Raw genomic sequence first — 15,080 nt, 5'->3', positions numbered from 1 at the left:
AAAACAAAGATTGAAAAATCTACTCAGACTAAAATCTGGTGTTATAAAGCAGCAGATCAAGGAAAGCGCATAGAAACCAATTAAAAAAAAAATCACACCATAAATTAAACTGACCAAACTAAAGTATTTATCCTTTCATCCTAAAACCTGAAACACAGTCTGTATCCTAAAGTCTTTGAAAACAAAACTGGCTCAACAACTACTTCCCAAAATTTCTGGTGAAAGCAACCAAAAGCTTAACACAAACTATCCCGCACAATTTTTCCCTTCACAGTCCTCTATAGCTTGACAGGGCCTGATCCAAAACCCATTTGAACAGTCAATGGAAAGGTTCCTATATATTACTGTACTTGGGCATATTACATCCCATGCACTACTTTTAAAATTTACCAAGGAAGTTACACATCACCAATTAATATGCATCAGCAACTTTCTGGTTAAAATACAAGTCAGGACAGGTGTGCAAGCCAGTTACTCCTTCTAATGAAGACTGCAAGTAACAATGACATGAACTATTGCTCAGGGTGGTGGCCTGATAAAGCGCATTCATGGATACTTTCAGAATTCAGGATGAGAAAATTGGCTGCAGTAGTGAGAAAGTCTAAATTTCTATGATCATGTTAAAAAGAGATTCCATCTACAACAGCATCAGAAAAATGGAGTGAAAATACCTTAAACTGAGAAAAGCTACCAAGCGAAGTCAACAACAGGAATGGGGACTCGTTCTGACACAGAGATGCGTCTAAAATCATACTACTGACAGAGGATTAACGAAAGGGGAAAGAAACCACAGTCTAAATATCTATGAACACTACTGAAGTAACCAAACATATATGATTAAATTTGTATGGTTTAGGATAACAGATATTACAAATGAAAAAATACCTACTAGATAATCAAATCCATTTCCTTTAAGTGCAGGACTTCTGTAAATAGATTACTAATTAAGCAGCAAACAATCTCTGTGTGTGTCATAGAACTGACCTTTGGAATCTTGAATTTCTAGCTAGCAGACCATTTAGAGCCTGATCCAACTCCCACTGAAGTCAAAGGGAGTGTCTCCACTGACTTAAACAGAAGTTGGATTGAAGCCTATGCATATAAGATGTCTGTATATTTTTAGCCATGGTACAGCTTTATTATATCCATTTTTATGACATTCTGTAGCTTCTTACCCGATAGTGAGCAAGCTGAAGGGAAAGTTGCACAAAGGCATCAGGGCTTATTTTGGCTTTCTTGATCAACCCTTTCCCAAAAGCATCAAAGGGAAAACAACAGAAGTCCACATCATCGGCGAGAGATTTTGCAGTGCACAGGGACCTCTCAATCACTTCTTGGCACTAAGAACAGCAACAAATTTTTTTAAATACATACATAATACAAAATGGCACTGTTTCTTTAAGAAAATGATAAAAAGCTCATTCATATATAAATAGCTAAAAAAAATCTGACCAGAAAGCTATTTAAACTCTCATGCTAAAAAAATGGAAAAAATCAGGGAAGTCAATATGCTTCCAGGAATACAGCAAAATTGTTATGATTTTCTATTTTGAGATGTTTTCTAAGTCACTAGAGCTTAAATAGTATTATATGATGACATTTATAAAGGATTCTGGTTCCTCGGGCCCCACATAAAATACAGGGAAGGAAAGAAGGGAAAATGCTCCATTTTCTGCAGACATCCCTACTCAACTGACTTACATTCACCGTTTTATGTATTAGTGAGTAATTAAAAATGCAAGGTTAGTGTATAACAACATGTATTTTAGGTAAGCTATAAATGAACAATTGCTTATATTACATAGCAAACAAGTGCTCTGCAGCATAAATTGAATGAAATACTGAAATCTTAGTGACACTAGAGTGCTGCTGTTAAATCTTTGAAAAATTATGGATGGCCATTTTTCAGTGCTGCTATGCACAAATTACCGAGTGCAACCTAGTTAAGGTCCTACTAATAATCTGGGCAGAAAAGTGAACAGTTTTGAAGGAAAGCCTTTAATAAAAGTCCTCTCAGTTTAAGAAACCCAACTGCTGTGGCTGTCTCTTATCCCAAGGCTCCTCATGTGAAACACATATAACTGAACCTCCGAAAAGGCTCATATGAACTGAAGCATAGTGGGGCAAGTTATCTTCTCTGTAAGGTAACTACTGACAAACAGAGAAATAAAATGAACTCAGGAACTTGGCTGTGGTTTTGCACTTACTTCTTCAGGGATTTCCCACTGTAGTCTAGTGGGGAAAGGAATATTTTGATTGATGTCTCCCTTGCAATGACCATCTTCTGTATAGCCCAGTTGAAGGCAATCAGAAGACATAACATTCTGCAAAGAACAAGACATATGTAACTACATGTATTATACAATAAAGAGTTCCAGGTTACAGAGTTCAAATGCATTTCATTTTGGAGTTAGGCTAACAATTCCAGTTTTGACCTACAGAAATATTAATTACTAGATTCAGAACGCAAAACAATATCTGCACACATGTTCATTAATGCACTGAACATTCAGTTTCTCTCTCTGGTATTTAGAGCAAGCGTGCAGCTCTGGTGCAGGAGTTTTCTTAAAGTGCCACCACAATGGATTTGTTTGTTTTAAACCACAACCTTGTATTAACAAAAGCAGAGACTGAGCTAGTTGGATATTAGTCTGATTCTAGATAAGAGCTGTCTCTTGATTTAGAAAATAAAGGCTTGTAAAAATATCTAGATAAACACAAATGCTGTCTCTTTTGCTTTTTTGTTTATTGTAAGCACTTTTTATAGACTGCTAGTATATTCATGGTAGAAATATTTGATTTCTTAAATGAACAGAAACAGTTTTACTGTAAAAATGGGAGTTCCACAGTATGTTTTACCACAAATGCAATAAAGACCTTTTCCATAAATTTGTGTAGGTCTCAGCAGCAGCATTACAGTAAACTAGACTAGAGAACAAAGTGACTGTTCCACTGATGTCTACATACTCCTTCTCAATGTGAGTCCCAGTTGATATTTGAATCTGCTCAACACAGTGGTAGCACACAAACTGAGTACAGAACAGGGCATTTTTGTAGCAAACCTGTTATTCCATACATACTTTCAACCTTTTGCTTCTTATTGAATTTCTCCACTTGACAGACACAACATGCCAATTACCTGGTACACAACTGGTTCTTAGAATCTAATCATTAAAATTTACTATATCTTTAGGTATAATCAGCTAGCAGAAGTTAATCCTTTAGAAAATTAAACCAAATTCAGTTTATTCTTAGGCTTCTAAGATGCTAGCAAGAAGTTGTTTCCCCACCCTAAAAGCACCTATATTAAGGAAAGGAGATAAACAAATAATAGTCAGTGCTTCCCTAAAACAAAGAATTAGAAGAATTTTTCCTCTCTAGTGATTGAATAGAAAAGCTAGTCAGAATTAGACTCTTTGGGGCAATCTCAGTCCCAGAATCCCTTTGCAATTTCTAATTAGGGATGAGAGAAAGACTACTAGGCTTTTAGATGTGGATATTCCTTGCTGAAATATTAAAAACTACTAGCTAATACCAAAAATGTATGAAAAAAGACAAAACACTTTGGACAAACGTATAACACATAAAGTTGAAATGGTCTCCAAAGCAACAGATTTACCCTTTTTGTACTGGTTTTGAGAGCTGAGAGAGTCAATAAGGGTGGATATATGCTTAAACTCCAAAAGGTGAAAAAACAAGGTTTTGGGGCAATGAGCTGTGTTGACAATGAAATAAAATAGGAGGGCTAGGAGACAGAGAAACAGATGAGCATTTAAAAAAAAGGGGCGGACACTTCTTCACCCCACTCACTGAAAGTATACATCAGAATGAACAACTTGAACATGTAAATCTGTAGCCCTGTAAAAGAATTGTTTAAAAAAAAAAAAAAAAGAGTGTTCAGCCTTGAGAGTATGCTTCCTCAAATTCTTCACAATCACAATTTCATAAAAAGCACAAAAAGTAAGAACTTCAGAAATATGCACACAGGTTAAATGAAATGCATGTCACAGACAGATTATAAACCAAATAAATCTGTGTGCACAACTACATGTGCAAATTAAAGATAAAGGGAAGTTATCTACCTTTGTAACTTGAGTTCTTCAAGGTGTGTGGTCCCTATCTGTATTCCACTGTAGGTAAGCACACTGAGACCTGAAAATTCTTGCAAGCAGTGTTTGCTGGTCCACGCCAGCGCCCTGATCTCCTCTTACTCTGCACAGAGGGTATGTTCTAGATTTGATGCCATCCACATAACAAGCTGTGAGATGAAGTGCATCCAGGTTTGGATATTTGACTGCCATTCTCCTGAGTCAAAGGATCTGAGAGGACCGAATGCTGACAGGTGGATGGGACCACTTTTGCAGTAGATGTGGAAAACAGAATTCTCCAGGCCACTTGGGCTCATTGAGGATGACTTATGCCCTGTCCAGTCGAATCATCTGTAAAACCTGCGTTAGTAGTGGAATGGGAGGGAAGAGAATAGCTGAAGTGATCTGTCCAAAGCAGTAGGAGAATATCACCTCTGGAGTGCTTTCACCGAGCTCCCCTGGAGTAATGTGTTGCATTTCCCATTTGCCTTAGAAGCGAACAGGTCCCAAGTGGGGTTTCCCCACTGAGTGAAGATGCTGTTCACTAGTGAATTGTGTAGCTCTCACTTTGATATACCAGTTCCATAAGGTGACTGCTTCTATACCCAGGGGAATGGATCTCGCTCCTCCCTGGTTGTTTATGTAGAATATGATTGTTATATTTTCTGACACTATGATTAAATGGTGAGACTGGATGAATGGCAGAAATGCTTTGCAAGCCTCGCAGACTGCCTGGAACTCCAGGCGATTTATATGCATTCTGATTTCTCGGGGTGTCCAAGTGACCGGCACCACGTTACTGTCCACATAGGCTCCCCAGCCTAGCAGAGAGGCATCCAGAATTATCATCTTGTTGGGTGTAAGGGATAGGAAAGGAACACCCACACAGACTTGTCCAGGATTTTTGCATCAAGTTAGCGAGGCCCTCACTCTGATGTTCACATTGTGCTTGCTTGGTTTATATACTCCATTTGGAGCCAAGCCCGCAGGCAACGTAGGTGGAGTCTGACAAATGGCATGGCAGAAGAACACGACGCTATACATCCCAAGAGAAAAAGGGAAATCTGAACCAATGTTCAAGGGTTGTGCATGATCTGAGCTATCAAATTGTTATGGGTGTGAGATAAGCCCTTGCTCTGATTGAGTCTAGACTTGTTCCTATAAATTCCATAATCTGCTTTTGTGTCAGGATAGACTTTTCCATGTTTACATAGACTCCTAGAGATAACAGATGAAGCAGCAATGAGGTTGATGCAAGGGCTTCTAAGCACGCCCTTCCCGCAAAAAGCCAGTTGTCCAAATATGGGAAAATGGCAAAGCCTCTACGTCTGAACTGTGCTACTACTACTAGAAATAGAAACCCTTTCCTTGATGTTGAAGAGGCACCTACTCTACCACTCCCCATTGCAGGAGGGATTCTGTGTCCTGGAGGAGGATCGTCTCGTGAGAATGGTCCCTGAAGAGGTATACGGAAGGAGATTTTGGAGAGAAATTTGATGATATAGCAGGAATGGATGATATTCAGCACCCTCTTGTCTGTTATTACACTCCAGCTGTGGGGAAAAGAGTGCTAGATGACCAAGTATATGCAAGGATTGGGTGAAAATAGCATCAGTAGTGGTTCACAACTCCCAATCATCCCATCAAAAATATCTATTGGCGGGGTGGAGGGAGGTTGAGTTGATGTGGAAGGTCCAGGATATTGTGACTTTTGCATCCTCTGTCATGCTCCTTGCTGACTCTGGATGATGTACAGGAGAAAGGGGGAGTTCTGATTGGGTCCAAATAACCTTTTCCATGAGCCACTTTTTAAGGTGGAATTGGAATACCTGTCAGGTTCTGCTAGGGATGGAGTGACAGATATTGTACCTGGTGCAGATATGTGCTTCTCTAAGGCAGCATAGGCAGTGCTGGTGGTCATTTCTGACCAAGAAAGAATGAGGGCAGGAGACACAGTTTTGATGCCCAGTGCTCTGGGCATAATCTAATTTCTGTACCAGGAGGTGACAGGTTCCCGGGGACAGAGGGGAAATCTAACTAACTAAATTAATAAAACTAAACACCATCACTAAAGACAAAACTTTGAAATATTTATATGTTTGAAGTCTGGAAAAAAGGAGACACTCCAGACCCTGGGAGATTCTGACACAGACCATATGGCAGTAAGAAGGAACTGGAGAGGCAGTAGATCCATCCTGCACCTTATACTCGTGGTGCAAAGCATGAGGAGAGCAGAGATGCAGGTGCAAATCAACAGACACTGCTTGCAAGAATTTTCTGGTCTCAGGCACATGGAGCACATGCGTACCCACAGTGGAATACACATATGGACCAGCACTCAAAGCAGAAGCAGTGACCTTTCAGTTTTCCTTTAAGACTTCAAAGCTTATCACATGAAATACTATGAACTCACAATATCAGACACAACTTTCTTAGTAAGCGTAGCTTGAAACAAACTTTAGCCTCAGGATTCACAAAACAGAAGTAACCAAGATGAGATAATCTCTTCCATTGCCTTACTTTGTCAGCTATATAAACACTCACCTCCCAAAGGTGTCCAACAATAGGAGCATCTGCCCAAGAATGCTCTGTATTCAGGCCCATTTTGCCATTCTTGAACACTACAAGAGTGAATGTTTTGTCAAACCACCTAAAAAAAAAAATTGGAGATTTTTTTTTTGGTATGTTTAAAAGTTTTCATTCGAAGTGACACTTTGTTGAATCTCTCTCATTCAATTAGATACACCAGCACATACAATTCCAGGTGACAACAGAATAGAAAAGATTTAAAAACATGCTACAGAAATAACCAGCCTATAAATTCACTGGGCCAAATGCACTAGAAGCAAAAACAGGTGCAACTCCACCAAAGTGAACAGAGTTAAAAAGCTGATGCCTTCTGTGAATTTTGCCTATCAAGTGAATCTGGCAATGCTAGGTTATGATTTACAACTGTGTATTAGGATTTGTATTTAAAAACTATATCATAATAAATAAAGGTTTCTAAACGATGGTCACATAAACACCACCCTATACTGAAAACCTACTGACCGCTATGCTTACCTTCATGCCTCCAGCTTTCATCCAGACCACACCACACGATCCATTGTCTATAGCCAAGCTCTACGATACAACCACATTTGCTCCAACCCCTCAGACAGAGACAATCACCTACAAGATCTCTATCAAGCGTTCTTACAACTACAGTACCCACCTGCTGAAGTGAAGAAACAAATTGACAGAGCCAGAAGAGTACCCAGAAGTTACCTACTACAGGACAGGCCCTACAAAGAAAATAACAGAACGCCACTAGCCGTCACCTTCAGTCCCAACTAAAACCTCTCCAACACATCATCAAGGATCTACAACCTTCCTGAAGGACGACCCATCACTCTCACAGATCTTGGGAGACAGGCCAGTCCTTGCTTACAGACAGCCCCCCAACCTGAAGCAAATACTCACCAGCAACCACACACCACACAACAGAACCACTAACGCAGGAACCTATCCTTGCAACAAAGCCCGTTGACAACTGTGTCCACATATCTATTCAGGGGACACCATCGTAGGGCCTAATCACATCAGCCACACTATCAGAGGCTTGTTCACCTGCACATCTACCAATGTGATATATGCCATCATGTGCCAGCAATGCCCCTCTGCCATGTACATTGGTCAAACGGGACAGTCTCTACGTAAAAGAATAAATGGACACAAATCAGACGTCAAGAATTATAACATTCAAAAACCAGTCGGAGAACACTTCAATCTCTTTGGTCACTCGATTACAGACCTAAAAGTGGCAATTCTTCACCAAAAAACTTCAAAAACAGACTCCAACGAGAGACTGCTGAATTGGAATTAATTTGCAAACTGGATACAATTAATTTAGGCTTGAATAAATACTGGGAGTGGATGGGTCATTACACAAAGTAAAACTATTTCCCCATGTTTATTCCCCTCCGCCCCCGCTGTTCCTCAGACGTTCTTGTCAACTGCTGGAAATGGCCCACCTTGATTATCACTACAAAAGGTTTCCCCCCCCCCACTCTCCTGCCGGTAATAGCTCACCTTACCTGATCACTCTCCTTACAGTGTGTATGGTAACACCCATTGTTTCATTTTCTCTGTGTATATAAATCTCCCCACTGTATTTTCCACTGAATGCATCCAATGAAGTGAGCTGTAGCTCACGAAAGCTTATGCTCAAATAAATTTGTTAGTCTCTAAGGTGCCACAAGTACTCCTTTTCTTTTTATAATAAATAAAGGCACTTAACCATTTTACTTTTGTTTGAAAAACCCAGATATTGAAAATTTTTAAGTTTTCAAATAGACAAGTGCATTTATTTTTAACCAAAAGAAAATCTGAAATTTTAAAGTTTTCTTGGGGGCCAAACATCATCACAAACTTGAATGTTGCTTGTAGTGGTTACTCACCAACTTCAGCATGAATATGACACTATAACTGGTTATGAATTATGAAATGCAAGACATAGGTACATATGATGCTTAAGAAACATGGAAAAAAGTGACTGATTTAAGTAGCAGATTGAACAAAAACACCAACTCTAGTAAAATATTAAACGATGAGTTGATTGCCAGAAGACCAAAATCCACAAGCATATGCAGTGCAAATTATAGGACAGACGCAAAAGGTAAACACCACACTACGTTACACATGAACCAGAATCCTCTTCAGTAAAGTAATGTGATTAAGTGGCACTGTTCCCACCTAAGAACATAAGAACGGTCATACTGGGTCAGATCAAAGGTCCATCTAGCCCAGTATCCTGTCTTCCAACAGTGGCCAATGTCAGGTACCCTTGATGGAATGAACAGAACAGGTGATCATAAAGTGATCCGTCGCCCATTCCCAGCTTCTGGCAAACAAAGGATAGGGACACTATCCCTGCCCATCCTGGCTAATAGCCACCTGCTCATTGTGACTAAGTGGCACTGTTCCCACCTGGTCATTGCTGTACCTGTCATAACAACTGCCATGCAGCAGAGATTTTGCATATGTATCCATTGAAGTCATTGGATCCTCTTCTCTGTATCCCTGCTCAGTTTCATCCAAAGTCACAAAGAAAGCCGCTTTTTCCACAGCATCCAAGGACTGCTTGTTCTTTCCACGTCCAAAATAGGCCTGACGAGCCTTAGCCCAGGGTACTCTGCAGCAAGAATTTCAATTTATGGTGATATTATGTAAATTGGTCAGTGTTTTACTACCTTTAAGAGCACAGTATGATTCTATAGGGCAATCTTACTTTTAACAGATTTAAATGTCCTTCGGCTTTCACCCTGTGCCTAATGAATTTATACTAGCAGTAACAGGTGAGGATATTGCTACATATATTCTTGAATCAGAGTCCTGGGATGAAAAAGGAATTACTACCATCTGAGGCCAACTCAAGTAGTAGTACACAGGCAGGAAATTTGGTTTTCAGGAATTAAACATGTCTCTGGTACACAAAATGCATACTACATATCTTGTACATTTACAGCCTAACAAAGCACAACTTCTTGATGTACCTCTGTGGAAAGTCACACAGACACTGGAAATTAGATATAAAAGGTCACAAAACCAATCCACAGGTACTCAAATACTATGACAAAGGAGACCAATGTAAGAACCTGGATAGATCCACACATTCAGCTTAAAACAACTATGCTAATGAAATGGTTATGTCTGAAATTTTAACTTATAAAGATCTGAATATCTGAAGTATGAGTCCAAGAACTGTAACTCACTTCTCTTGTATGCAGATGGCTAGATGTTTGGAGTCAAACATGTACAATTGCTCATATGTGTGTGTGTGTGTGTGTGTGTGTGTGTGTGTGTGTGTGTGTGTGTGTGTGTGTGTGTGTGTGAGAGAGAGAGAGAGACAGAGAGAGAGAGAGAGACAGAGAGACAGAGAGTGTGTGTGTGTGTGTGTATCTGTATAATTTATATAATGTAGATACCTAAAATGAGTGTTATAATATAAATAAGACTGTACTCTCCAAAATAAAGTTTTTTATATACTATGCTACTGAATTGTACATTTAACATACATTACATTTTTCCATTAAGATCTGCATTTTGAAACCAAAAACCTGAAAAAGGAAGTGAACTGTGTAAAAATAAGGAACTATTGAGCTTTCATGCATTCGTTTTCCAAACCTTCCAGAAACAAGGGAACAAACTGATCTCTGGTGTAAGGCTACTGAATTCAGTGAAGTTGTAACAGGGATAAATTCAGTCAGGTCAGTCAGATTTTACTTTTTCAATTAGATATGCATAAATTAGGTTAGAGTAACACCACTGAAGTCAAGGGAGATATTCTGGATTTATACTAGTGTAACAGCAGAATCTGACAAAGTATCTTGATTTTAAAATTTGGTATTTTTAGTAGGTATGCTAATGCCCCAGAAAAGAGATTTATACAAATGTTCATAAGTCATCAAATATTGTTCAATTAAACAATTCACTTGTGTTTCATAATCAAAGCAAGCTTCTCAAACTACAAATAGGCAGAAGGTGTGCCTGAAGGTGACTGGTCACTGCCAAGTTACTTCTAACTCAAACCAGAAAGGGTTCAACAATTGTTTCACATTCCAGTGATATGCAACAACACAGATTATGGAATAATCAACTAACCGCAGACAGTAAGGTTCAGAAGCTGGCACTGAGCCTGGCATCTTTAAACAACTGTCTTAAAATATTAGAAAAGTTACTGTTTAAAAAAATTCATACCTATCTCCTGCAGTAAGAGCTGCTAACTTCTCTTCTCCAGCCTGAGGTTCTGAACGGTCTTCTAGAATTCTTTGCATCTGCTGTTCAATTTCCCGAGGCTTCAACAGTCTACCATCATGATATAGCCAGACTTTGAAATAACGGCCCTTATGATAAACCACAATGTGTCTGCTGTCCTTCATGTGCTGGATAGTATCTAAAATCGGAATCAAAGGTTTGAAAGTAACCTTAGGTCATGTGATGTTAGGATGGAAACAATCAGATACCAAATGTTTAACTCTAAAGGGCATATGTTTACCATAAAATACCATTGTGTCTAAGCATACTTGTTTACAAAATATTAAATCCCACATTTCATTTGATTTATAAACACTGGCGACCCACTATATTATCTGAAATTTAGCAAGAAAATACTGCTATACAAAATAGCCAAAAAACCCCTAAATTTTATAATAATTTCTCATATACATAAAGCAAAACACTTTCTAACTTGGGTGCCAATGTTAAGCAACTAAGAAAGTGACCTGTCTTCCAGTTCTGTGATATGGCCAGGAAGTCAGTGCAGGAAGCGTGGGTGTAAAAGTGGCTTTACATCACCCAGGCTCTTCAGCTAGTTGGCCCTGGGCACAAGTTAAAGAAACCTCAGGGCTGCCTTAATTTATGCCTGTGGCCCACATTCACATCTGTTCTGGCAGCTGGGAATAGGTTGAGTGCAGCAATGCTACTGCGACATCCCTCAGATGGGGGCTATGAAAAGAGCAGTTATGTAAGGACCACACTGACACTCGGGGATTCAACCCTATATTCGGGGATTCTTATCTGGCCACAATTCACTAGTTTTATGGCCCTTTTGTGCCTTTACAAAGGGACCACACCTCTTGACTGAGAACGAGGAACCCGTTTTTCCAGTGGTTCCAACTACCCCCAGCTTCCACTATTTCAATAAGAATTTCAGGTGCTCCACACTTCTCATGATGAGACCACTTATTTAGGTTCCTAAATATAGATTTAGGTGCCTAACAAAGTATGAAAAGATTAGCATATTACATAAATAACTTTCCATAAACATTTGTTCTATTACTAGAAGAAAAATGTTATTTCTGTACATCTATAAATGTTTGAAGAAAATTGCATGGGTTTCCTATGGTGGGGGGATGGACTGGCCAGATGATCTTCCACCTCTGAGGTCTAACAAACAGTTTACTGTTGTCATAATATGTTTAGTTGTAAGAGAAAAATTTAAAATAAGAACTGTTTAATGGATACTGTATTAAGATAATTAAGGTTTCATCACTGGCAATGTGGAAGTGAAATACATATTTTTAAAACATAAAATTCCTATAGTTTAAGGCTGTTATAGAAATAATTTAAGATACCATTCCAGTCATTATTGAAAATAAAAATTAATCCCTTCAAGATGCAGAAAAACTGATTTCAGTAAACATTGTGCAAAATGAGAACAAAGCCAACACATGACATGCATTATTCATAGAAAAATTGAAATAATTTATTTTTAATAGAAAAATGAAAAACATGCTGAAACTGAAAAGAGCAAACAGGACATGAAACAATGATTAAGGGAAAGTGATTAATTATTTTATGAAGATGACAGAAGATTTTCATATAAAATACTTTAAGTTTGCTGCCTGGAGCAGCAGAAAAATTAGGGTGCAACTGTAGTGGTTTTCAAATGTACAGAATTTACTTTAACTATAATTTGTTGCAGTTACAGTATGGCAATTTTATATAATATTTCTGCAAAGCTCAATGCACAGAAAGTATATGAACCAGTTACACATAGGCCTTGATACTGAAGGTGTAGGAACGCTATTTCTTTTCAGAGTATTCCAAGTAATTATAGTACATACACTGAACTTGCCTACAGGTCAGAGCCTATTCCTCCAAGCCTCTCTATGCTCAGACCACTCTTCAGGCCAGTGAGAGGAATATAAAGGGGGGAGCAGTGCCATAGTCTTGCTTTCTTCCTTGCTCATTTTGGAGCAACATGTACCCCAGAAGCACACAAAAAAGAGCAGTCTCTGTGGTCCCTGGACCTTTTGCAGGTCCTTCCCCTTGGAAGGCTTCTTTTTCCTTTCCCTTCCTTCTATGCCTTAGTCAGGGACATCCTGGCTCCAAGTGAGAACTAACAACTACTGGTGTGAAATGTAATTCCATTGTTTCTGAGAAGATTCAACGGAGTCCTCACTGTTCTGACTGAGGATACTTGATGGCTTAAACACTAACAAATTGCTCCACAGAGGAGAATAGGCCTGTTTTTGTTAAGACTTTTGTTTTAAAACAAAAAGCTATCTGCTTCTGAATCCAGTTTCTTTGGTTTTGTCCTGAACAGAAGTCATTGTTTTATTCTGCAGTGAATCATGACCTTATGTTTATGACACCACAAACCATCACCACAGAAGTTTATATCACACTCACCACTGGGACTTCATTGCAGGATTAAATAACAGAAGATGGACTGCAGGATATAATTTTAAGAAATGGCAAGAAACATTATTTTTAAAAATGCCAAAGTGTGTAAAATGTATGTACCCTTGTATGTTCTCTAGGATGCTCTCTTTTGTAACAATTTATAATTGCTGGTAGAAGATCCGATTAACAACCTTAGCAGTTCAACTTTCACCTGAAGACACTTTAAGGGATAAGAACATAGCTCTAGTTTCCAAGCCTACTTAATCCACAGTTTCCCAGATTAACATTGGTACCAACTGCAAGAGTGTTTTTTGTGATATGGTCACATACCATCAACCCATTTCATATAGCCCAGTGGTTTGTACTAGTGATGAAAGGTTTCAGATCCCTTTGCTAGTCCCCAGAACTACCAGTATGTATAAATCTCTTATGAATGCAGATCTGGAATACAATATACACAATTTAAATAAAATAGTGCCTTACTTTCTAGCCACCCCCCTTTCTCTCTTTCTAAAGATTTTAACTATACCTATCTACTATGTCCTATTTCTATCGCTCTACCATTAGAGTGACTTAGGTTTGAAGACCGCCCAAACCTTTTACAATTATTTAAACCTCATGATTTCTGTATGGTAGGTGACTACAGTTTTTTCCTACAGGTAAACTAAGCACAGGAAAGTAAAGGGAACTGCCTAGTGTCACACAGTAAGTGGCAGACACAGAACGGAACGCAGGAGTGGACTCCCCCCACCATTCTAAACAGTAGACACTCCCTTTATTATATTGATAAGCCTTCACAACACTATGGAAGTAGTTCATAACTTTGAAGAATTGAGCTCTTAATTATTATAAAAAGCAATATAATTATCTTAAAGATGTTATGGAGAAGTCACAGTTTGGATAAAAAGTGTCATTACTATAGGTGATTTCAACTGTGACATCTCTTACTACGCACAAAGAAGGTTAAGAGGCAAGTACGGGCTAAAAACATTGACAGGACTAAAACTGTACCTGTCTCTATGCCTGGTATACGACTAGTGTTGAACGTACGTTCATACTGAGAAGAGCACATTGGGATGATATTTTGAATCATAAGCTGAAAGGAAAAAAGGAAAGTCAAAAACAAAATAAAAAGATTTCAAATGATTGTGAAATCTCACAGAGAATGGAACTTTCATGGAGGTAAAAACGTAATAAAAAACAAGAGGACCTTAAGGAACAGAACAGAGAAAAAGTAAATATGAAATTAACAAGGCAGCAAACAGTTTCCAAGGGCCAGCTTATAAATAAAGGAAAGGAACAGCCAAAAACCATTAATCTGTCAGAATACTACCGTACTAATTGAAGTCAGTCAAAAAGGAGAAATGTCTATGAAACTATTATGCTAATTTGCTAATCGCTGAGAAATGGTCATGGCACACATTCAGTTTAACATAAGAGCATTTTTTACTCCTTTTTCAGGTTTTGCTCTTTGAAAGTGCAGGTCTAGCAGCTTATGGCTATATTAAGAGGACACCCTTCGGAAATATTCCACAGACCGTTTGGATTCCCTGGCGTTCCTTGTCCTTGGCTGGGCCCACTTACCTGTTTCCTCTCCTGGGATACGGGAGGTATTAAACATTCGCTCCCACTGAGCTGAGCAGAGTGGAACAGTGGATCCCATCAGAAGAATCTATGCCGCAAATGTAGGTTACAATTGTGTTTTTATACATACAATTAGCAAATTGAGAGAAAAAACACACATGCTGGTTAGAGAGAGAGACTGTAAGACAACATGAGGATTTTAACACGTCAAAGACTTTTTTTTTCTTTCTTTCTTTCTAG

At 38.7% G+C, this 15,080-nt stretch overlaps 1 protein-coding gene across 4 annotated transcripts in view; it reads right to left on the bottom strand.

Annotated features, from left to right (window-relative positions):
• Positions 1 to 15,080, bottom strand: part of CPT1A (carnitine palmitoyltransferase 1A) — a 70,253-nt gene that overhangs the window by 14,110 nt on the left and 41,063 nt on the right. For 3 of the 4 annotated variants that reach the window (XM_037899519.2, XM_043548587.1, XM_037899521.2), the window contains 6 exons: positions 14,841 to 14,928; positions 10,827 to 11,022; positions 9,073 to 9,261; positions 6,633 to 6,738; positions 2,208 to 2,324; positions 1,176 to 1,340 (listed from right to left, as the gene is read on the bottom strand). In XM_037899519.2, coding sequence (XP_037755447.1) covers positions 1,176 to 1,340; positions 2,208 to 2,324; positions 6,633 to 6,738; positions 9,073 to 9,261; positions 10,827 to 11,022; positions 14,841 to 14,928 — 861 coding nt within the window. Of the gene's footprint in view, positions 1 to 1,175; positions 1,341 to 2,207; positions 2,325 to 6,632; positions 6,739 to 9,072; positions 9,262 to 10,826; positions 11,023 to 14,267; positions 14,353 to 14,840; positions 14,929 to 15,080 lie in introns of all 4 variants that reach the window. The other variant, XM_037899520.2, reaches the window with a different exon arrangement.

This window comes from Chelonia mydas, chromosome 6, assembly GCF_015237465.2.
Source record: "Chelonia mydas isolate rCheMyd1 chromosome 6, rCheMyd1.pri.v2, whole genome shotgun sequence".
NCBI lineage: Eukaryota > Metazoa > Chordata > Testudines > Cheloniidae > Chelonia > Chelonia mydas.
Note: the sequence above shows the minus strand (reverse complement) of the source record. Positions and strands in the feature narration are given on the sequence as shown.